Source organism: Triturus cristatus, chromosome 4_1 (genome assembly GCF_964204655.1).
Source record: "Triturus cristatus chromosome 4_1, aTriCri1.1, whole genome shotgun sequence".
Lineage (NCBI taxonomy): Eukaryota > Metazoa > Chordata > Amphibia > Caudata > Salamandridae > Triturus > Triturus cristatus.
The window spans coordinates 844,076,383-844,099,458 of record NC_140585.1 but is presented as its reverse complement, the minus strand read 5'-3'; the positions used below and the strand labels follow the sequence as shown (position 1 = coordinate 844,099,458).

The 23,076-nt window shown below is 42.7% G+C and overlaps 1 protein-coding gene across 2 annotated transcripts in view; it reads left to right on the top strand.

Moving 5' to 3' along the window:
- Positions 1 to 23,076, top strand: part of TAF3 (TATA-box binding protein associated factor 3) — a 626,060-nt gene that overhangs the window by 369,775 nt on the left and 233,209 nt on the right. For both annotated transcript variants that reach the window (XM_085653532.1, XM_085653531.1), the window contains one exon: positions 14,710 to 16,625. In XM_085653532.1, coding sequence (XP_085509658.1) covers positions 14,710 to 16,625 — 1,916 coding nt within the window. The remainder of the gene's footprint in view (positions 1 to 14,709; positions 16,626 to 23,076) is intronic.

Here is a 23,076-nt window from a genome sequence, read left to right as displayed (position 1 = left end):
CCACCCCCCTAGTAGTGGTACCCTGATTAGTACAGCCAATTACATGCATACCCAAATCAGCCAGCCAAGCTCTGTTATTCCATTTAAGGTGAGTTTCCTGTATGCATAGAAAATCTAACCGCATACTCTGTATTATTTGTGCACATATTCCCCTTTTCTTTTTATTATTGAGGCCACAGACGTTCCAAGAACATACTCTGATGATAGCCATCACAACAAATTAGTCCATGTCTAAGCAATAGGTCACATACTGTCATATAATGTAAATTGAGTATTAGAGATACTGAACAGTGAAAAGATAAATATAAATACCAGAGTCCTTCACAATCACAATGTTTCTTAAGGTTACTAAGGTTACTAAAGCTGTCCCTGCTTGCCCCCCCACCAGACACCAAAACCCCCCTCCACCCATTGCAAACCCCCCCCCACCCTTCCCAACACCAACCCACAGAGGGCAAAGGGACTGAAAAGTCCCTCTAATGATGGATAGAGAAGCTTAGAGCTACTCACCGTTCGCTTCCAACCGCATAGGGTATCTTTACTGAACAAGCAAATTAAAGGATAAGATATATAGAATGTAAAGTATGGAATTCCTAAAACTCTACAAGATTGCAAAAGGAAAAAAATGAAAAAACGAGAAGGAAAGAAAAGTAAATAGGTTACATCCTAACATACACAGGCTACAGAATTCTTTTTTTTTTTTTTTTGAGTTTGGAGCGTGTACCTTTCCCTTTCACATCCTGAAAAAGCCATGATACCCCTGATGAGTCAGATAATTTTCCCGTGACATCAAAGCAATTGTAAGCAGTCCCTAGCAGCTTTCTCTGTAGCCAAAAAATATGTTCTTTCCTTATGAATGACTTCAAGTTTTGAGGGATTAAGTAGAAAGGCCTGAGCGCCCTTGGCTTGAAAAGAGGGAATCAGTTGACGTAGTTGCCAGCGTTGTTGAACCGTGGCATGACAATAGTCCGGGCGAACAAAGAAGTCAAGATTTTTCCCCTTACGCTTCCGGTCTGGACGGGCGAGGTCATATAAGGCTTCTCGGGCCAGAAAGTTGTTAAGAGTAATCAGAATGGCTCTAGGCATCATTTTTGAAGTACCTCTGGATTGCTTCTGTAGGAATGGAAACCTATGAGCTCTTTGTGTCTCAACTTCCCACTGCCACTGGGGGAGATCCGGAAATGCTTCTGTAAAGAGGTCAATAACAAACTGTCGGACATTTGACCCCTCGCTGGATTCCGGGATTCCAAGAATTCGTAAATTGTTTCGCCTACACCTATTTTCTAAATCGATCAGCTTCCAATTGATGTCGTCCTTTAATGTATCAAGAGAAGAAAGCTGGGATTTCTGTCCAACTATAACGTCCTCGATTGCCGAAATTCTGTCCTCAGCTTCCAGAACTCTAGCAGTTGTTTCATTGCAGGTTTTCGCCACCCTCCTAAAGTTGTTTTGAAGTCGTCGGACTGCCCCTTGTATTCGCAAGTTCTCTATCTTAGTTTCCTATCTGTGTTGAAGCATGAGTTGATATAGCATATTAAGTGTGACTTCTGGTGGATTGGTTTGATCTTCCGAATTTTCCGCTGTAGTAGGTATTGACAGGATTCGAGAAGCACGGGGGGGGGCTCTTTCCAGAAAGTACTGGAGCTTTGCGCACCGTATTGTCTCCTGCACCCCACTCCGTTCTAGCTGACAGGGGTGTTTCAATATCAGCCTCTTCTTCAATTGATGACTCCTGATCTTCTTCTTGAAGCGAGGTAGTTAAACTTGTGTCGTCCCCCCACTCCTGCGCCTCTGTGTCCGTGCTCCCCAGCTCCAATGCATTGGAAAGATCGGACATTGAATAAAAGTTACCAGCTGAGTCAGCAGATTCTTTGTCCGCGTTAACATCCGTGGTTGTAATATCGATGGATATGGAGGCGGGCGGCAGGGCGGGAAACACCGGATCAGTAATAAGTGAATCTTTACTTGGCTCTAAATAATCTCCCTTTAGACTACTTTCCGACACATCTAGCAGTAACGACTCAGTCGAAATCTGTCCTGCTGGCTGAGAGGTGTTAGTATTAGTATTGGTGTGAATATAAGTTGTTAATTTGGCAACCGGTTCAAATACTTTGTTAAGTACAGTCTTTAAAGAGGTAGTCTCGGTAAGGGAAGGGTCTAAATGAGGGTTTGGAGGATTCAACAAAGTCACACTTTTCATTTTAAACATTCCAGGAATTTTCGGAATAGCCCCAGAAATACCGGACCCAGAAGGCACCACTGCAGCGCGTTGTTTCGACATATCTAAGCCGTTCTCACCGTTCTCAGCGTTCTCACCATTCAGCAAGCAATCCGAGAGAAGAGGGTGGGCTGCCGTTCGTCCTGATGTTATCGGCAAAACTGCTGATGATGATATTTCCATTACGGGCGGCGAAGTATTGGCCTCGGAGACCTGGGTATCCGTTACCGTTGCCACAGTAGTTTCCCGTGTCTTCTGCTTTAGCTTTCCCTTCGCCAGCTTCTTTGCAGTGTTAGAAGTTTTCGGCGGCATTACGTGGGGGGACGCCGACTTCGAAACTGAACACCAGAAGCCCCGCTCACAGTCCGCACAGAATGAAGGGGAGTACAGACCCGTGTCCCTCAGGTGCGACAAGCCGATGAACACCGACCGCCAAAGCAAGGTAATGGAGCGACGATAGAGGGTAGCAGCCTTTAACATATCAGAATATCAGAAGCATCTTAGAACTGGAAGCTGGCTCAGCGATGTGATGTAAGCATAGGGAAGCGAAATGCGGTGAGCACAACTCAGCTGCTCTCACGGACGAAGAGCATGTCCGCCATCTTGCCCCCCGTCAAAGCTCCCATTGTGTTTTGGTTTGGGTTTTCTTTTACGATTATTTTTTTTTTTTATAGAGAAAACAAGAGCAGGACAATTTAAAGAAAAAAAAACTTCTCTGCCCCATATTAATGGAAATGTATATTTATAATAGATGGGGTTTTTAAACACTCTTTTAAAAGCTATAGAAACAGGTTATTTTGTAGAAGCTTCCAAATGTAGTCCCGGATTTCCATGACAGTTTGCCATTTGGTTTCTGTTGGGTGCCATATAGGCCTGTGGAAAGCTGCAATGAAAACTGCCCCAGGTGCCTTCCTGGACAGCTTTGCAGTCTATAAAGACTCTACGAAGCTCAATGCTAAGGGTTTGTTGTTGGACTTCTGGTGAGGGGTACAGCAAGTAGAGAAGCTAACTGGTTTAGGTCTCACCTGCTGGCTGTGCAAACGTGCTATTGCTTGGCTACGATCTATTGTGTCTTTAAAACATTGTTTTAAAACTCTCTGTAAAGGCCTTTTTAATCCACCTATTATTTACCAGTCATTGCTGTCACTCTTTGTTGCTGACTTTTAATTCGGCAGCATGTGTCACTTTCTGTTTCACTTCCTTCTATGTGCGTAGCGTGGATCAAGCACCAATTAATTTATCTCAATTAGTGTCTGTCTGCTGCTCGCCCTATGATTAGGGTACTATTTCCCTCACTGACACCACCTGGCTCTATCTCCCTTATCCCCAAACCTGATATATGTTGCTCCCTTGCTAACCAGGCCCTCCTCATCTAAAACACATTCATTTGTAAACAGTAACCCTACACCAGAAGATCTGCATTTTACCACCTTTTCACTAGCTAAGGAAATGTCAAGATCCCTGAGCAAATCAAGAGATTCACACAAAAGGTGATGGGAGAATGCTTACAATTTGTCCAACAACTGGCAATAACTCTGGTTAGCATCCTAACCCATCATTCTTTTGCTTACCAGGCTACCTCAGGGTGAACCAGCCGTATGCAATTCAGTTCTTGACCCTGCTCCTCATGGGAGCACTCAAGCCCAAATTGCCAAGCAAGGTCCTTCCTGAACTGGAACACAAGAAACCCTGGACCCGTTTCGCCCTAGTTATGGGCTTATCAGCCTGGTATAGCTTGGTTCCAGAGACACAGTCAATAAGAGTGAAACCGGTCTCAGGTGGCTTGTATTCCGGTTGGCTGGGTCCAAACTGAGGTGGCATTGAGTGCAAAAAACAATGGATTGGAATGTGGCCCGAGTGATTGCCAGTGATTAAGATTAATTCAAGCATTCAATCCATCACCTTGTTGTTGAAAATCAAGAATTTTCCAAGTGCCAAAAATGTAAGTGCTTGCAAACCAAGAAAAGAAAATACCATTCCTGAGTGCTCCATCTTTATTAAAAAAAAAAAAAAAAAAGACAAGCCCCTGCAATGGATCAAGGGCATCAGATATTTACATAGATCGTAAGTTGAGATAATGGGTAACGTATTGGATTACAGTGGCATTCATATAGCACAAGGTTTTGAGGGCAATTCAGTGGCAACTCTGGCAACATTCAATACCATTTAATGCCACCCCACTCGCTGCCACCGCGCTTAGTGCTACTCCTCTCAGTGCCACCACCACCACTCCACTACACTCTACTCAGTGCCGCTCCATTCTTTAAATGACACTCCACCCCACTAAATGGTACTCCAATCGATGATACTCCACTCCACCAAAGCCAACAGATCTCACAAAGGCGAGACCTATTGGCTTTGTCAATGCTGGTTTCTTTTAGCCCTCCATGCAAGTGCATGTGGTTTCTTGCTCTCGCCCTCGTGTTCTACTTCATCCCCCTCGTATTCTACTTCCTCGCATATGCTCACCCTCCCAAGTCCCAGCTTACTTGTTTATTTTCCCACCCCATCCCTCCATCTCCTTCTCCTTATTAAATTATATTTTTCAGCTTCCACACCCCAAGTTCCTCCATTTCATCCTCGCCCTTCCGGCTCTGCTGTTCTTTTTTTTTTTTTTTCCTTCAATCGCCTCTCTCCACCTAAGCAGGTTTTCTTTTGTAAACCCTGTTCCCCCAATCACCCCTACCCCCTGCTCTCACCTCTTGGTAGATTTACATTTCGCCAGCCAGTAACTCTGTTGCCATGACTTTATGATTTCTACCCTACCCCATCAGTGATGTCCTATTTTTACTTTTTGTGTGTGTTTTTTTTTGTTTGTTTTTTTAAGACGGGTCCAGAATGTTTTATTTGCATCTCTTCTCTTAAACACTTTCACGTAAATTTTAGTCACATTTTTCCTTTTAATCCCTCCAAGATGGACATCGGCCACAATAGAACAGTAAATACAAATAATGGTGGCCCCCTCATGCCATATATGGATACATATGCATGATGATTCATGCATACATATACATCCTCATTGTAGACTGCTGTTAGTCATGACGCTTACACACGTGCATGAATGATAATGTATATGTGTGTGCCTCATGACTTGTGCCCTTACATATCATTGTTCTTTTCTGATGGATAATTCTAACAGCAAATTTCTCCTCTTTAGAATAATGCCAAGCGCTGGACCTGGATCAGGATGTTTAGGATACAGTTGCTCCTGCACGTGGTGCAGCCGGACTCTGTGACGGCCTCTCACAGCTCCAGAAGTCATGGTGTAGAGCCATAATAGGTGTGAACCCTACGCTCTGACATCATTTCCCACCTTTCTTTCTCACATGTACCCGCCTAAGCTCTTCATTATGCCTCAGTGGGCCTAAGCTTGCGCCTTAAGGTTCTGATGTGCACGCTGTTGGGAGTTCGGGCAGCACTGTTTTCTGTGTCTTCTCACCATCAAGATGGATTTGTTTTTTATCGCCATTACTTATGAGTGCTGCCAATGTAACCTCCGTGCACCACTGTCTTTCTTGACAAGATTGGTGCTAGAACGCAGGCTTTCTTCCTGAGAAAGTGTGTGCCACCCTGCCACGTGGGTCAGCCCATAATCCTCACTGACTTTTATTCTCTGCTACATCAGTCGAAGGAGGTAAAAAGGCTTCAACAGCTTGATCCGATGAAAGGCCTCTTTGTTTATATTGAGGACACTATGAAATACTTTGTACACGACCATCACTTCTGTCGTGTAACTCCTATAGAAAAAATACAGGATCTGCGCGTTTAGACAACATACACTGTAGGATTGGTGTCAGACTAATTCCGGACAACCCCACTGGGTATGTTGGCTTCTTGTACCAACTAGCTCACAGTGCCACTAGAATCTCCTCTCACCAAGGAGAGAATAGTTCTTGGCAACCATCGAACATGACAACCCTGATCCCTCAGGATCGTGGAAACAATATACTACCTTTCGCTCAGTCACTCGTGCTCACTTAGTCTGCCTCAGAGAGAAACACAGAATAAACAGGCTGGGCGTTTTCAATAAGTATTTATTGAACAGTCGTTAATCTTGTGTATATTAGATGAGCTGCAACAACCATTAGACAGTATAAGATTTAAAAGATTAGCAGCACCATAAATGTAAATGGATGATATAGCTCTACCATCTTACAATAATCATGAATACATTTGAGTATATAAAACATATGATAAATGATGCGTACTCCTACGATGCCTCCCTAACTAGATGTACCTAGCATGTGTGTTGGTGTTAAGCCAAGAATCCCTCTAGGATTTAGTCAACCCCATTACCTGAAGTGAGAGACTATGGGACCCCGTCCTGGTCTCGAGTTGGACACCCCACGAGGGATGTTAGACCACTGCGAGCTGGAGTGTCTGCATGCAGGAACCTCAGCGTCTCTGGTCAATGTGTCAGCAGGGAAGTCTCGGTCTCCTCTGTCTATCTTAGCAAGATGTGATGTATATATACTCATAGGTCTCCCCAGGGGTCCTACCTTGCTGTATTACTGTGTCGGCCTAAGGATAAGGTTGGGCATGAACTTTATACATAGATATTATACAGGAGATGGTAGTCTTGCTGTGCTTCCAAGAATCCTCATGCATAATATGTGAGATTTCAAAATAGGGAAAACCCGCGTTCTGAAAGCAGTGTCGTATCTAGGTAAAAGGTCAGTCCCTGTAAACTGTGACAAGGGATGTAGGGAAGAATATGGGTGAAGGGTAATGAAATTACCGAGGCCTATATTATGGTACCTATATGGAATATAACACTTCTTGTGCTTTGCCAGAGCCAAGAATGGGAAGACGTAGAAAGAGAGCCTGTTGTGGTTGGTCCTGTTCTGGTTGGTCCTGCTGAGCATAAAGACAAGCAATGCACTGGCCAAGAAGAAACTAGCCAAAAACTGCCTTGGTGAAGAAATGTTGTGTCTTAGATATCTGCCCAGCGGGGACATCGTTATCTGTGTGTATATTCACTAAGCCATACTTCTTTGCCAGGCAAGTCTGCAGAGAGGGCCATTTTGCCCACTCAGTTCTGCAGGACTTTTTTGGGTTTCCACTTCTTATACTTTCTACCTTTTCTGTGGTGCCGCTTTGGTATCCATTCTAAATGCGAGGAATCTGTGGTTAGATGTATCCATCAAAAGAACAAGTTGCTTACCTTCGGTAATGCTCTTTCCGGTGAATACTCTATTTAACTGCAGATGCCTCTGTGCCTATTGAAAAGATCTTATGTTAGTTTGCACACTGTCACCACAGAATTGTAATGATCAAATGTCCAGGGGCACAGAAGAGTGAAAGTCGAAACTGACGTCAGCGCACTTGAGTGCCACATATTTACGGCTCTACACCGTCACTTTTGGGGATGTTAGAGGCCGGAGACTGATGATGCAACCTGCCAACATGTGGGGGCAACTGCTGTTTAAAAATCCATATTCCGTTTGGCACTTGGTTTATTCTAAAGGTGAGGAATTTGTGGTTAGAGTACTCCTAGAGAGAGTGTTAACAAAGGTAAGTAACTTTTTTGTGTGTGTGTGTTTTTTTGGTGATGCTGTTGGGCAGACAAGCATTTTTATTCTTTTTGCTAATGTGGAACAGCATCAGCTGAAGCATTGGCAAAGCCAATAGGTCTCCATTGGCAAAGCCAAATTAGAAGTCCTATTGGCTTTGCCAGTGCCTATTTATGCAATCTGTAGTGTAAAACCGATTATCTTGATAGTCCTTCCCCTTTTCTAAAGCAACTAACTTGTTTTCCAAATAGAAGTTGGAGGTGAGGCACCCTTCATTTAATGTAGGGGAAGCTGGAAAATATGTGCTGCTTAACATCTGCCACTGCAACCATCTCATGCCTGTGTTCATCCTCCCTGATGTTTTCATTTTCCGCAGCATTGACTTTATCACCATGTCTTGTTAGGACGTAAGAGGTGCTGCTTTCTTCCTACCCTCAAAAGATGCCAAACCTTTCTGCTCTGTGCTGCTGCACTTTTGTGGCACTGCGCCCACCTCACTGCCAGATGCCTTTCCTCAGGTATAATTTTTAATCTCCTTGCCAATGCCTAGCAAAGCATATTTGGCCAACAATCACTTTGCTGGTGACATCCAGAACAACAACTCTTTTCATCTCTAAATGAAAAGCTGAGGTGCATCTGTCAGCCACTAAGTAGTTAACTACCTCGCATCTGCCTCTGCACCCAATACCATTCAGAGCGGGTCTGTTCTTTTCTTTTCTGCTTGAACTGACTATCTACAACTTAGTCAGGTCGACCACCACTCTAACTGCCACTTGTTCAACATCAGTAATATCCCTCCATTTCCCCTTTCCCAAAACCACGAATTTTAGCAAGCTGGTCTTCTACCCCAGCTGTCGCCTTAGTCTTTCCATACTCCTCCCACGAGTCTAAACGTTTCTTCTTGAACTCTGTTTAGCCATCTGATATTTACCTTCAGTTGCAGGCAACAGGGAGTGGTTTCACTCTTATAGAATTCTTATAGAATTTTCTAAATCCATCTATCGCCCGCTCCTCCTTACCCTGTGCTAGCCGCCTTAATTTACTTGTTATTCATCCGTTCACTCTGCAAACATTTTTATAACACTACAAATGCTTGGCTAATCTCAAGATTCAAGGCTGGTTTTATTTCTTGGCATCCCTCTTGTTGACTGACCTCTCCTTTGAACTGACAGCTATCATCCGCTGTACCTTTTAAAATAGCACCCAAAAACTACCCGTTAGAGGACACCCTTGTAATCCAACTCCCACTTGGTAGGTTTCTGTTGCATAGAGCATATTGTAAATACAGTCACATACAGTGGTTTTCGATTATGAGCCTTATATATTGGCAGTTCTGTCAATGGTCCGGTGATAGAGGGCAGTCCAGAAAGTAGAGAGGATTTGGCAGCATGCTTTCAAACTTCTGGTTCGAATAATGCTATGACTATTTAAGAGTTCTTAGTAGCCTCCCTAGTCATATGAGCCTCATATAAGACATCTTCCGGTCTGCTCCCTAGTAAGGTTGGAGTAAAACGCGTAGTCACAGTCACAGGTCGCAATCAGTTTCGCAATAATTTTTTATAGCATTTTGTTTTCTGAGTAATAAACTCTTACAGTCTTGTATACAATATCAAACAAACGTTGGTTTACTTCATTAACCAATTTACACAAGGAGAAGCAAAACACTTTGGCACATGCTTACAGATAAACGATATAGATACCATTATAATGATAGTTTAGGAATTAGCCCCCATATAACTTTAGATATAAAAAAAAGTTGCAAATGTAATGTTCTTTGTGTTTGGGTGACTGGTTGGAACAGCTTACATTTTATTGATAAATACATGTTGAACTATGCAGATTTTGCCCAAAAGGAAAGTTAATATTAGGCTACTGTATGGTAATGTTCAGATTGACTCGGCCCTAGGCTGATAATGCTGTTAATAATTGCTAAGTTGTGCCTGCAAACTAGGTTCAGGGAACGTCTGAAACAAATGGTCTTGATTTTTTTGTTTGTTGGGGTAGGCTTGGGAAGGAACGGGTTTTAATAGACTGATTCCCCACATGCTGGTCTTCAGCTCTAGTCAGTAATCATGGGAGAGACAATAATCCATAGTTAATGCCCTTAGTGTATGGCATTGGTATTTAAATTGAACCCCAAATGAATGTCCAGAATACTGCACCATACTGGTTCTCAGCTCCTCAGGACAATGACCCTATACTATCAATGACTCAATATTGTTAATGGTTGACTAATATGAATATTACCAGAGGTTCAGCTTCATCACTGAGTGCTCAGTGTATTTAGAGGCACAATATCATCTGCCTCAGTAATATCAGTAACTTAGTAGTTTTCATATATTCTGCTGTCCTTGTCATAAGCAACTCCGTTTCAATTCACCAAAGACTTAGTGTTAGTTACTTGTATCAATGGTACTCTATCAACAGTTCACTATTTGCAAAAGCTTTGTATTATCTCTCACAGTTACCAGTGGCAATGGATTAATGTAGTGTTTTGTATAATGGCCTAATCTTTCTAGTGTGCCTTCCCTCCTAATATGCCCATTTTACTTTTGTACCTGTTAAAGAGCAGTGCATTATTCATGGGAAGGGAACGTTCAGGCTGGCTGCAGACTGTTGTGAGGGGGATGTCTGTGTAAGGCAGAGCTTCATAGGTTCACACTGGTAAAGAAACTCTTGAGCCATGGAATAGGCCTTTTAAAAATAAACACTAATAAAAACAAGAAATTGAGATTTTACCTTCTTCTGACTCTCTTGCTGTCTTTCTTCTGCAAATATTTCCCTCGTGGGTGCCCATTAGACATTGCAGCACTGTCTTAACGAGGAACTGCCCAAGATTGAAGCATGCCACCCAGTTGGGTGGGTTCTTGCTCCCGATTTTCAAATCTTTTCGACCTGCTCTTTTCAGGGGATGACATGTACTTTCCCTTGTAACATTTAGGAACTGCATGCCCCTTTTCTCTGATCTTATATGCAGCACATTGCCTCTGCCTCCACCTCCCTTGTTGTTTGTATGACATTTTTACATATAAACAACAACTCTTCATCATTGTAAATGTTCAACCTTTCTATTCCCCATCTCCAGCTATCATCTCTTCCAACTCCACTTTCAATCTGTAAATATCTAAGATCTTTGGCGTTGTGCTTAGTTCTTCTATTCCCTGTGCCCATCTTTCTAAATCTTCTGGAGTGACCGCTGTCGAGCCTCTAGTTCCTAACGGTACCATAGACCCTCTTTCTTTCGAATTTCCGGGTGTAACTCTTTTCGGGGTTTCAGTTAAAGGTTCCCTTATTGGAAGGTCCATTAATGAAATGACTGAATTGCACTCACTAGCCTGATCATCAGATATTACTACCTATTTTCTGGGATTACTCAAAGGAGTTGTTACAACTTGGGGTTTTGGGCAACTCGTTTTATCTCCATATAGTGGGATAACAGATCCTATAGTCACTGGTACTGTCAATGCTTCAGTATTTAAATTCAATTGACTTATTTTCTGTACTACTTCCTCCCTACTTCTAGTCAAGGCTTCTCTCTTATTATCTTGAAGCACCCTATTAACTGATGTATCATGTAAAATTTGAGGTATTAATGGTGTTCCCATTACCGGTGCACTTGGGGTGACTCTACTGGGTCCTCCTTGATACGGTGGAGGATTTTTAGTTCAAATTTCCTCCAACAATTCGTCATCTGATTCACCATATCCTGTCACATTCATGTATTTTGTTTTCCCCTTACACTTGCTTCCCGACTGTCCCTCAGCCACTAACACTGGGTATAAACCTTCTGATAGCATAGCTCTTCATTGCTTCATCTGACCTTCACGTGACTCATGCAAATGTATGGGAAAAAAACCTCTATCTCTTACCACGTCTGCATTTCTCTCGTTCAAATGACTGTCTCCCATTCTTCCAAAGCCTCATACTGAGTTAACCTAGGTCTTGGTTCCAAATCATTCATTCTCATTCTCAAATTCTGAAGAATTCTCCCATTAAATGTCCCATGTTCTGGAAAAGCTAGAACTCCATCACCTTTTGAATATTCCATCCAATTCTCCAACCATACACAAGTATGATATCCTCTTTCCATCATCATAAAGGAAGCGGGGGTTTTTGGTGGCAGAATAGGAATTCCCTCTCTAGTCAACACAGGCTTACCTTTCTTAAAGAAATTGATAATTTTCTTTATTAACAACATTTTTCTCTTTTCTCCATACATTCTGGATGAACGATATATGAAAGAATATTCTGCAAACCTGTGAACTCTTCTATTGGTGTGACTTACACCAGCAGTCAAATCAGAATCCAACATGCAATTCTTTTTCGACCAATCCTAGCGTGGCTTCTATCAATCAACCAATCAGACTCAGGCTCACGTTCGTGGTCTGACCAATGCCAGTGCGGCCTTTTGTTATGTCAGTATTGCGCCTTACTACTGACCCCTCCTTTACAATCTGCTTCTGTCTCATGCCCGCTGTTTCAACCAATCCCAGTGCGGCTCTCGGTGACGTCAGCACAACTCCGGCGACTGACCCTCCTTTCACAAGGTAATACGCAAACCTATATCTTTACTTTTTTTATAAATAAATTCCGTTAGTAACAACATAAAAACATTCGCTACTCTGTCTGTTCCACTAAACAAAGGATAGATTTTTCAACTTATTCTCGAGTCTGAGTTGCTCCTCTTCTACTGCGAGTTAAACCCCTGTTTATCCTTCATGCAAGCTCGGGAGAACCTGTTACTCCTTCAGTGTTACCCCTACTGGGAAATCAGACCAGCGAACCCTCTGCTATCACTCACACTCTGCTTTTATACAAAATAGTCCCTAGTTCAATACTGCCAGCCCTACGTAGCTTCTCAGTATTATTCCAACAGACGAGTAACCTCTCTGCAGTATGGCTCCTGTCACCACCCGCTATTCATTTTCCGGGGATTTCCAGACAATATAAAACAAGACGCTAACTCTTTCATTAACGCAAAAATCAATATTTATCACCAAACTAGTCAATAATATCCATCCTCTGCTACTAGAAAACTGATAGAGCGGCGTACCAACAACAGATACTCCACCACCATATACTCACCTGGGCCCATAAACACACACAATTGAGTAAGCCGCTGCAGTCAAAGTTTGTAATTTGCACTATTTTAGGATTAGTTATTTCTTACTCCTAACTAACCTTTCACTGATCAAAAAGTTCTTTCCTCTGGTCAATGGACCATTAGTTGATGGTGATAATTAACATAATTCTAACTTTCTATACCTTAAAGTAAATAACCACAGACTCAAAGTTTTTTAATCTTTATCTAAATTAAATGCATGTGAACCACTTCAAAAATACAGTACAGTCACCATCATTCATAGGGAGAAAATTCAATTGATTAACCCGTTAACAGCGGCGCAAATTCCGCCGCGGTGCGGAAGTTTTAATGAGTGGGCGCGCGCACGAACGGGTTAATCATCAAGCACATACTATGGACTCATACAATGATCAATGCTCAGAAAGGGAAAGGACAGAGAGAAAAGAACATCTGCAAATAACGTGAAATTATAATTACCAAGAATGGTGTGAAGACCAACCCCCTGACCAAAGGGCTAGTAAGGGTCCCCCGGGATAGGTCAGGAGACAAAGACTTCAGGACAGGATAGTTGACCTCTCTTAGAATACCGACGATTGCGCCGCACCCCTCTCCGACACACTCTTCCTCCTCGAGATTCTCCCGCGATCATCTTATCTAACCCAATTAAATTAGGATAGAAGGTTCTGCATTCAGCTTCTTCATCAGCATCTCACAGCATCTCTCCCAGCATCAGTATCTCCCACTACACAGACAGCATCCCGAGCTCTGCTGACTACCTTTCTAAAGCTATCTTAATTATACCTTTCGTTCTTCATGTACCACCCACTAAAGTTTCAATATCGTAAAAATACGAGATCTAATTGGTCAGGCAAGGGGGGGGGGGAGATCATCTCACCATGCTTACATTTCATCTAAATCAGTTCGACCATTGTTCACAAACCCATCCCCTTAATTTTTATTCAAAACTCTAGTTCACAGACACATTCACATTTTATTTGCTACAAAATTATAATAGTCTGAATGTGTGTCCATGTTGTTGAACTTTTCACCATCCGTTCCCAGGGTATTCTACTTTGCTACCTTGGCTCCTGTTCAACATCTAAGTCATCATTCCGGGTTAGCTTTCAGTGGACATGTGCAGTCTTCCTTTTACTGAGCTTACTTCAGTTATACATGAGAGGCCCAAATGCGCACTAGTGATAGTCAGAAAGACTAATATTAATTTCACAGACAGAATGGTTTCACTGGAGACCACCCATCTCTACTCTATTCCCCTTTACTTATTAATACTTTCCCTGCATTAGCATTAGTAAAATAGCTTGTTTTCGCTTCAGCTAAGCAGATGCCATGCACGCAAGTCTTCAAGACTCCATTTTAGTATCTTCTGCTCATGCACAAGAATTTCCCTCCAAGCGATAGCTTGTCATACTGCGTAGATGCAGTTGAAGCATGCGCAGTAAAGATTTCCCATTAAAGCGGTTTTAGTCCTTCGTTCATGTTATCCATATTAGTAAACACATTAGCAAGCTTCACTAACCTGCGTATTTATGTGGTGCGCATTAGTTTTACACGAAACAATTTCAGTAATTTGTTAGTGGGTTAAAGGAGAGGATTGCTTCAGAGCAAGTCTCTTTTCTACGAGTCCTTGCTCCATCAGTGCATGCATGATGCCTCTTGTACATTGTGTTCTTTTGATTCACGGTAGGTAAAGGTTTGCCGACAAGAGTGACAATTTATATTTACATAATTACAATTGTGGCCTTTGTATTTAGATTTCTTTGTAATTTGATAGTGTAAACAGTTTATTTCAGATTTTCAGAATAGATGTTTTAAGTTTGTGCTATCTTACCTGATTAAACAATCCATTAAAATTAAATCAATTATTTTTTTTACAGAAGAGGAGGAAGAGCAGGTACCCACTGATGGTGGTACATCAGCAGAAGCCATGCAAGTTCCTCTGGAGGAGGAAGAAGAACTGGAAGAGGACATGTCAGTTAATGATGAAAACTTCTTTGGCAAAAGACCACTAGCAAGTCCAGAAACTCTAGACATGCCTGCTATGAAACGTCCACGAATAACCACTTGTAAAGCTGATCTTCTAGATGGAACTTTGGAACCACGAGAACCTCTTAGCTTGATTAACTCTCAAAAGGTGCCTCCTATGCTTTCACCAGTTCATATGCAGGAAACCACAGACTTAATACCTGCAACCCCAGAGCCACCAATGTTGGCTCCAGTTTTAAAATCTCAGAATCTAACTCCCAAAAATACAGAATCAAAATCTGGGTCAAAATCCAAGTCAAAAAGTAGTTCACCGGGACATAAAGCAAAGTCACCGAAAACTCCCCAATTAACAGCTGTTCTTGGAAGCCCCATACGTTCACCAAAAGCTCTCATTAAAGAAAAGAAGTCACCCGGACGTGCTAAAAGCCCCAGGAGTCCCAAGAGTCCAAAGATTCCAGCACATATTTTACAGTCTGCAATTAAAACTGAACCACCAGTAAAACCTCTGTTGGCCACAATAAACGAAAAGAGTGGGAAAGAAAACATCCAAGTAAAGCATGGACAAACGCCACCCGAGCAAGAAATTGTAAGCCTGGAAAATCAGTCAAAAGACTCTGAAGAAGCAGACAAAACAATTGATGACTCAATCGATGCTGTAATTGCTCGTGCTTGTGCTGATCGAGAACCTGATCCGTTTGAATTCTCATCTGGTCCAGAATCTGAGGGAGAGGTATTTACCAGTCCTAGAAGGCTCACTATCTCAGAACCCACGACTCCTAAACTTTCAGCTTCTACTAGCAGTCTCCATAAAGGTGAAAGCACCCCACTGCCTCAGTCAGGTGGTACATCAAGCTCAGATACTTCATGGACAATGGAAGATTCGATTAATGAGGTGATCAGACGAGCAAATCTGGGTACACCTCCTGTTGGAAACCCCTCAGTTGGTACTCCGCCTTTAGGAAATTCCCTCATGGGAAATCTCATTGGTACTCCTCCTATGGGAAATCCACCCATGAGTACTCCTCCGAAGGGAACACCTCCATATGTTGCAGGCAGTCTTCAGTGCTTTTCTTCACCTTCAGCTTCACCTCCCACCCCAGAACCTCTTCTTAAAGTCTATGAGGAAAAGAATAAAATTACTTCTTTAGTAGAAGTAAAAAAGAAGCTGAAAAAGGATCTTAAAACAAAAATGAGGAAAAGAGAGAGGGAGAAGCTAAAGGATAAAGAGCGAAATAAAGAAAAGAATAAGGACAAAGAGAAGAACAGAGATAAGGATAAAGACAGAGATGTAAACAAAGACACAAAGTTGATGTGGAAAGACTTGTCAAAAGAAGATGACCTTGAGTCATACATATTTAAAATGAAAGACTTTGAGGAAAGTGACCCCAAAGTAAGACAAAAAGATGGTAGTGGGCGACGCGAGAGAGACCGACATAAGGAAAAAAAGAAAGATAAAGAAAAGGGGAAGAAAGATAAAGAAAAGAAAGAGAAATCAAAGGAGAAAAGTAAAGAAGAAAAGTTAAAGTCACCGTCTACACCAATAATGTTGACTTCTAAAGATATGCCCTTACCTATGTTTAGCACACCAACTGGAGTAAGGCTTCCCTCTTTGCTACCAACCTTATCGCCACTGTTTCCTGAAAAACTATTGTTTGAAGAGAAAGAGAAGCCGAAGGAGAAAGAAAAGAAAAAGGATAAAAAGGAAAAAAAGAAAAAAAAGGAGAAAGAGAAGGCCAAAGAGAAAGAGAAGGATAAGAAAGAAAGAGAAAAGAAAGATAAAGAAAAGGAAAAACACAAACACGAAAAGGTATGTTTTTTTTTAAATCATTTATTCTCTTTGTGGAAACAAGTATTTTTTGAAGAACATCATTCATAGATTGATAGCAGGCATAGTTTCATGACCGATTTCCTCCATCGAGTCACATGCTTATGGAGTATTCTCTTTAGCCACTGATGATTTTGGAACACATTGCTTTTAGGATTCCATTTTTTAAACCATGAGATTGCAGTAGTGCTCAATTTAAAGTCTACAAAAACACTCCCTCTATCTTGGCTTTACTCATTTTATTAGAATCTCTCAATACCAGTTCATTTCATTAGATAAATGCTCGTAAAATAATGCACTTAGTACCTCATATTAACAGTTCACTATTGAGCTGTGTTTACTTAGATCCACAAGAATGAGTATATGATTTGAATATATTTTAATTTATCTTTGAGCATGAGTAGGTTAAACTATTATACAAAGTAGGGAACTGGACATTTTTTAGGGAAATTATGATTTTCTGGTTTTGTGTTGATATATTGGATGCTCAGTTTTTATAACCACAGTCTGATATTTTTATCATCTCCTGTCAACACAGCATATGAGAGTTAGTCAGATGTGTAGCCTTTTCGTTTTTCTGCGCTGCTCAATCAGTAACCTGAAGGACCCATGATAGGCTTAGTGGAGGCAGGCAACATCATTTCATATGGTCCTTAAACTGATAGTTATTGAACAATGCTTGTTTCTGATTCTGACTTCCCAATATGTGCCAAAGGCCTCCAAACCTGCACTGCAGGCAGAGTATGGTTGATTGTCTTTTGCTGTCTGAGACAAAATGTCATTTTGCTGCCGCGCTGTGCAGTAAAGAGACCTGATTTGATGCTTCGAAGGTCAAAGCAGATAGTCTGTCTTGCCCTCAGTGGCTGCTTAAAATTCTAGCCATGGCACAGTACTCAATAAAGCAGGAGAAAATGTTTTCCCTGTTTACATCCAAACCATGAGCTGGTTTCCTTCTGGCTACCAAAGTGAGTTTAGAGAATTTGATCAGTCGTCACCTTAGCTTGGAAGTTGGAAGTAAATTTAGGTGCATTAATAGCGAAAAGCTACTTGACGGACCAATGAGGCCACTAAGATGAGGCTGTGATTGGAAACCCATGAGTGAAACTGAGGACAATCAAATAAGGAAAAATTACTGAGGTTTTTGTTTTCTGTGGTGGATTTGAGGATATGGGTATGCCCTAGCTGCAGTCTGTTAAACGTCATACATTGAAGATACAAAAGCAGGCAACGATGAAACACATGGCACAACGAGGATGGGTATGAGGAACTCTGTTGCCACGGGTTGGAAAAATAAGTGAGACATGCCTGTCAGAGATTGACATGATTTCTTTTGTTCTTTTTCATAAGTCACTTGACAGTCAGAGAACCACTCTTCTATCGATTCACCTTTTTAGCCATGCTTGCCGTTTCCCTAGTGGTCTGCTCTGTTTTTTATTTTTATATTGGACCGCTCACTGGCCTCATCAGTTTCTGTGTCCTCTTGTTCTACATAAGGATGGTCTTTAGTATGCAAGTTATGGTTTGCATGGCAGGAGTTCGATCTATAGTTTGCCATCCTAACCAGACCTTCTGTTTACTAGGGGTTTTTGGTTTCATTTCATAAACATACCTGGTCTTCTACCATGGTTGTGTAAGTGAATTCCAAACGTTTTTAAGCATTTTTAAGGTGTTGAGGCCAAAGCTAAGCATAACTTTAGAATATCTTTCTTTTTAGTAGGAAATGTAAATGTTTTGTGTGAATATATGTTTAGTGTTTGAGATATTGTCGTGGTGAACAATATTGTGACGTATTACAGCCAACCCTCCTTTGTTGATGGACTTCTGCTGTGTGCAGCAGTGGCTGACTACTGAGCACTATGCAAACCCACCTCACATCTAACCACTGGGCAATTGTGGTTTGCTGCAGGCAAACAAATTTGCATGAGGTGAACTGCCATTTGCACATGCAGTTTGCAAGGTAGACCAACTTCTGGTATCTCAGCTTCCATGGAAATATGTCAAATAGCACAAAAGTTTTTTTTTTTTTTTTGTAGCAAGTCGTAGCTTTTTTGACCCCTCATTTTGATACCACTCTTGTCAGATCTTCAGGAAACCTGGGATCCATGCACTGGCCATAGCTTGACATCAATAAAGAAAACGAAACCTCTAAATTTTTGACAGTTTTTTGCAGATTAGTAAAAGTGGGCTAAAGGTATTAGCAAATTTGGGTGCTAACGATATAAGCAAATGAGCACTCCTTGCCCACCCTCCCCCTTTAACCTAGACCACCTTAGCAGATCTGCATGTTATGTTAAGTTATGTCATAAACACTTCATATAGCGTAGCGAATCATCCCTGAAGGGGTATCTCGCTGCTATCATGTAAAAGAGGAAAGTCAGAGAATTAGAAAAAACAGGTCTTCAGAAACTTTTTGAAACGGGCAAAATCTAGACAGGCCCGAGTGTGCAGAGGTAATCTATTCCGGTGGGGGGGCGAACTAGGAGAAAGGTCGGCCACTGTATTTGGCTTCAAGAAGATGCCGAAGGCGATGCAAGAGTTGGTCTTTCAATCTCAAATTCCCGGGAGGAAGATATGGGCGGAGTTTATTTTGAATATATGCAGGCCCATTACCAGACAAAGGTTTATGCACCAAGCACAGGAAGTTGAAAATAGAAAGTTTCTTGATCAGAAGCCTTAGCTAATGCGGCTACATCTATGTTGAAGAGCATATGGCTCAAGGAAGAGCCCTGCGGTACTCCATTTTCTAAAAATATGGTGCAGGATTTGAAATGAGCGAAATGTATAGTCTGAATCGGATTGCTAAGAAGGCTGTGGAGCCACCCTAGAGCTTTTCCACAGAAACCAATCTCAGTAGGTCTCTGGACCATGATGGAATGTGAGATGGTGTTGAAAGCTGCAGATAGGTCGAGTAGCACTAACAAGGTAGGAAGACCATCATCTAGGGAAAGTCTGATGGTGTCCACTGCCGCTATTAGTGCTGTTTCTCTACTATGCGAAACTCTTAAAACCTGACTGGGAAGGGTCCAGGCTGGAGATGGCTTCCAAATAGAGGGAACGTTGTTTATTTACTAAGGTGCCCACATTTTTGCTGAGATAAGTGAGAGTGATATCAGTCTATAGGTAGCGGGCTTGAGGGAATCTCCATTTTTTTTTTTTTTTTTAATGAGCACGACTTGTGCAGTTTTTCAACCTTACTCGTAGAGTAGCAGAGCTAAGGGAAAGATTAAACAGTGAGGTGATAGCTGGAAGGAGAGAGGTGGCAAGGGTCACCATGATATAAGGAGGGGAGAGATCTGAGGGGGAGCCTGATTTGATTTTGTTCATCGTCTCAAAAACTTGTGCTGAAGTAATGTTCCTCCAGAATGATGGGGGGAATTGGCAATCTGAAATGTAGTAGGTACGTTTTCTGTTAGTGAGGAATGGTGATAGAGGTTTCAATTAATAATGACAATTTTCTCCTCAAAATGGTCTGTAAAAGCATCGCATAATTTCTGAGAGGCGGAGATTTTGGACGCACTTTCGGTGGGCTTAATGAACTCGTTTCCCACGTTGTCTATCCTACCGACAATGTGTGACTCTCGGGCTCTAAGCTTTTTATGATAGCTACTTGATACAGATTTATATGAAGCTTTATCAAGAAGAGATTTAGAGATGCACCATCTTCTCTCTAATTTTCTACAAGCCAATTTCTCCTGTTTATCTTACTCTGAAAACCAGGGGTAGTGAGACTCAAAGGTGGAGCTGCTATGTTTGAGGGGAGCAACTATATCTAGTGCCTGAGAAATAGAATCCTCAAAATCCATAAAAGCACTGTTCATATCACAGCATACTGGGTGGAACAAAAGAGTAAAATTAGGAATTGGAAACTTTCTTCCAGGACCATAGATTTTTTTCCATTTTTGTACTTTCAACCAAATAGTTTCCCTTTACTAGGGAACCGAAAACGAATAGAGAAATGGTCTGTCCAGACTAAAGGAAGAGTGGAGTCTACCTAGAATTCCAAGGCATTAGTAAAACCTAAATCAAAGGTATGCCCTGCTTTTAGTTTCTGATGTAGTCCCAGCATCTCCAGATCAGAGAGCAAAAGTTGTGTGGGTCTGAGCATAGTTCTGCATGGGAGTTAAAATCTCCCACTAGACGAAAATCGTTAGAGGCAAGAACGTGGGGAGTAACACGTTCAGTCAGTTTGTGGCTGAAGCCTTTTGTAGATGTGGGCGGGTGAAAAACTAAGGCATCCTTTCATGATTCACTATGCAGAGTTTCAAAATTGAAGATACAGAGCTCTACCCAGTCACCACGAAGGGTGTCCACCAAAGTGACTTTTACCGGGTTGTGAAATGCAATAGCTACTCTGCCTCCTTTTTAGACTCTCTATCCAGTTAAATCAATCTGTAATTTGTAGGAAAAGCTATAGGAATACATGCCGAATTAAGTCAGGTTTCAGAAATTAATCAAACATCCAGTTGGTGAGTTGGAATGAGGTCCCATATTTCAGTAGCGTATTTTGGGGTAGAACGAGGGATGCAATAGAGGCTTTTAAACAGCGATTGGTTGACCAGTTTGTCGACATTCACCCAATGGAAGGGAAGGAGTAACTATTTTATCCTGTAGGGATAAAAACCTTCTGAGTGCAGGAGGCCACAGGTGGCAGACATGGAAAACCTTAAAGGTTGCCGAGTGTACAGTTGGAGGGAGTATCATGCTCCAGAGAAAGGGGGGGTAGAACAGAGTAACATGGTCGTCCTCTGTAGGATCCGACATCCACACCCTCGTCAACCAAGGACACACCGCGACCCTGATCCTACTCTACCTCTCTGCAGGCTTCGACACCGACGCCCACCGCACACTCAGCGCCAGACTCCATGACACCGGCATATAGGGAACCGCCCTCGACTGGCTCTGCTCCTTCCTCACCGGCAGAACCCAAAGGATCAGACTTCCACCCTTCCTTCCCGAACCCACGGAAATCAACTGCGGAGTACCCCAAGGATCATCGCTCAGCCCTACGCTCTTCAACATCTACATGGCCCCCCTCGCCGCCAACGTCAGACATCACGGACTCAGCATAGTATCCTACGCCGACAACAGCCAGCTCATCCTCTCCCTCACCAAAGACCCCATCACCACCAGACTCAACTTCCAGGAAGGAATGAAGGATGTTGCATCCTGGATGAGCAACAGCTGCCTGAAGCTCAACTCGGAGAAGACAGAGGTCCTCGTCCTCGGACCCTCCCCCCTCTGCATGGAACAACACCTGGTGGCCCACCGTCCTCGGCATTCCCCCCACCCCCATGGACCATGCCCGTAACCTCGGCATCGTACTCGACTCCTCCCTCTCCATGACTCAACAGGTCAATGCATTCACCTCCACCCGCTTCAATACCCTCAGCATCCCTCGAAAGACCTTCAAATGGATCCCCACCAATTCAAGGAAGACTGTCACTCATGCACTCATAACCAGCAGACTTGGCTACGGAAACACCCTCTATGCCGGAATCAACAAATCTCTGCTCCACAAACTCCAGACTATACAGAACAAGGAAGCCAGACTTGTCCTCAGCATCCCTTGGCACGAACACATCACCCAACACCTATGAAACCTCCACTGGCTCCCCATCGAGAAGAGAGTAACTTTCAAGACACTCATTCACGCCTACAAATGCCTCCACAACACCGGACCCCAATATCTCAGCGATAGAATCTCCTTCCACGTACCCAAGAGAAACCTCCGATCCACCGACCTCGCCAGACCCCGCCGTCGCCGGACCCCCGCTCATCCGCAGAGCAAGAACGGGTGGAAGAACCTTCTCCTGCATCGCGGCCAAGACCTGGAACGAGCTTCTGATCGACATCAGACGTGCCCCCACCCTGCACATCTTCAGGAAGACCCTCAAGAACTGGCTCTTTGACTGACCGGAGCTGCTGCCTCCCTTTCCCCCCCAGCACCTTGAGACCCTTACGGGTGAGCAGCATGCTTTAATAACCCTGAATTACTGATTGATTGTCCCTAATCTTCTTTTCATTTTTTTCATTAGAGTAGCAAATCCTAGGCATTCCCCTTACCTCTCTTATGAAAGGGGCAGCTGGTGGCAGATGGGTGCAGACTGTCTTGGCTTTGTGTGCCCTCACCAGACTGCTGTTTATACAGGGAAATCAGAGAGGAACTCAAGAGACTAGACTGCTGACCGCAAGAAAATGCCAGCTGCAGTAGTTTTGAAAATGTGTCAAATGCGTGACCTCTGCTCAACCAACAAAGCCGGGACAGACAAAAAGTGCAATGTGCAGCAGTAACTCAGAGTTTTCAGGTATTTTTTAATGGCACTCTCCGCAGCAATCAATAAGTAAAATGTGCAATTTGTGCAGCATTAAAATCAATTAAAAGAAACTGTAAGAGCGATGCAGGCGGTACCTGGGAGCACTGCGCATATGCGCC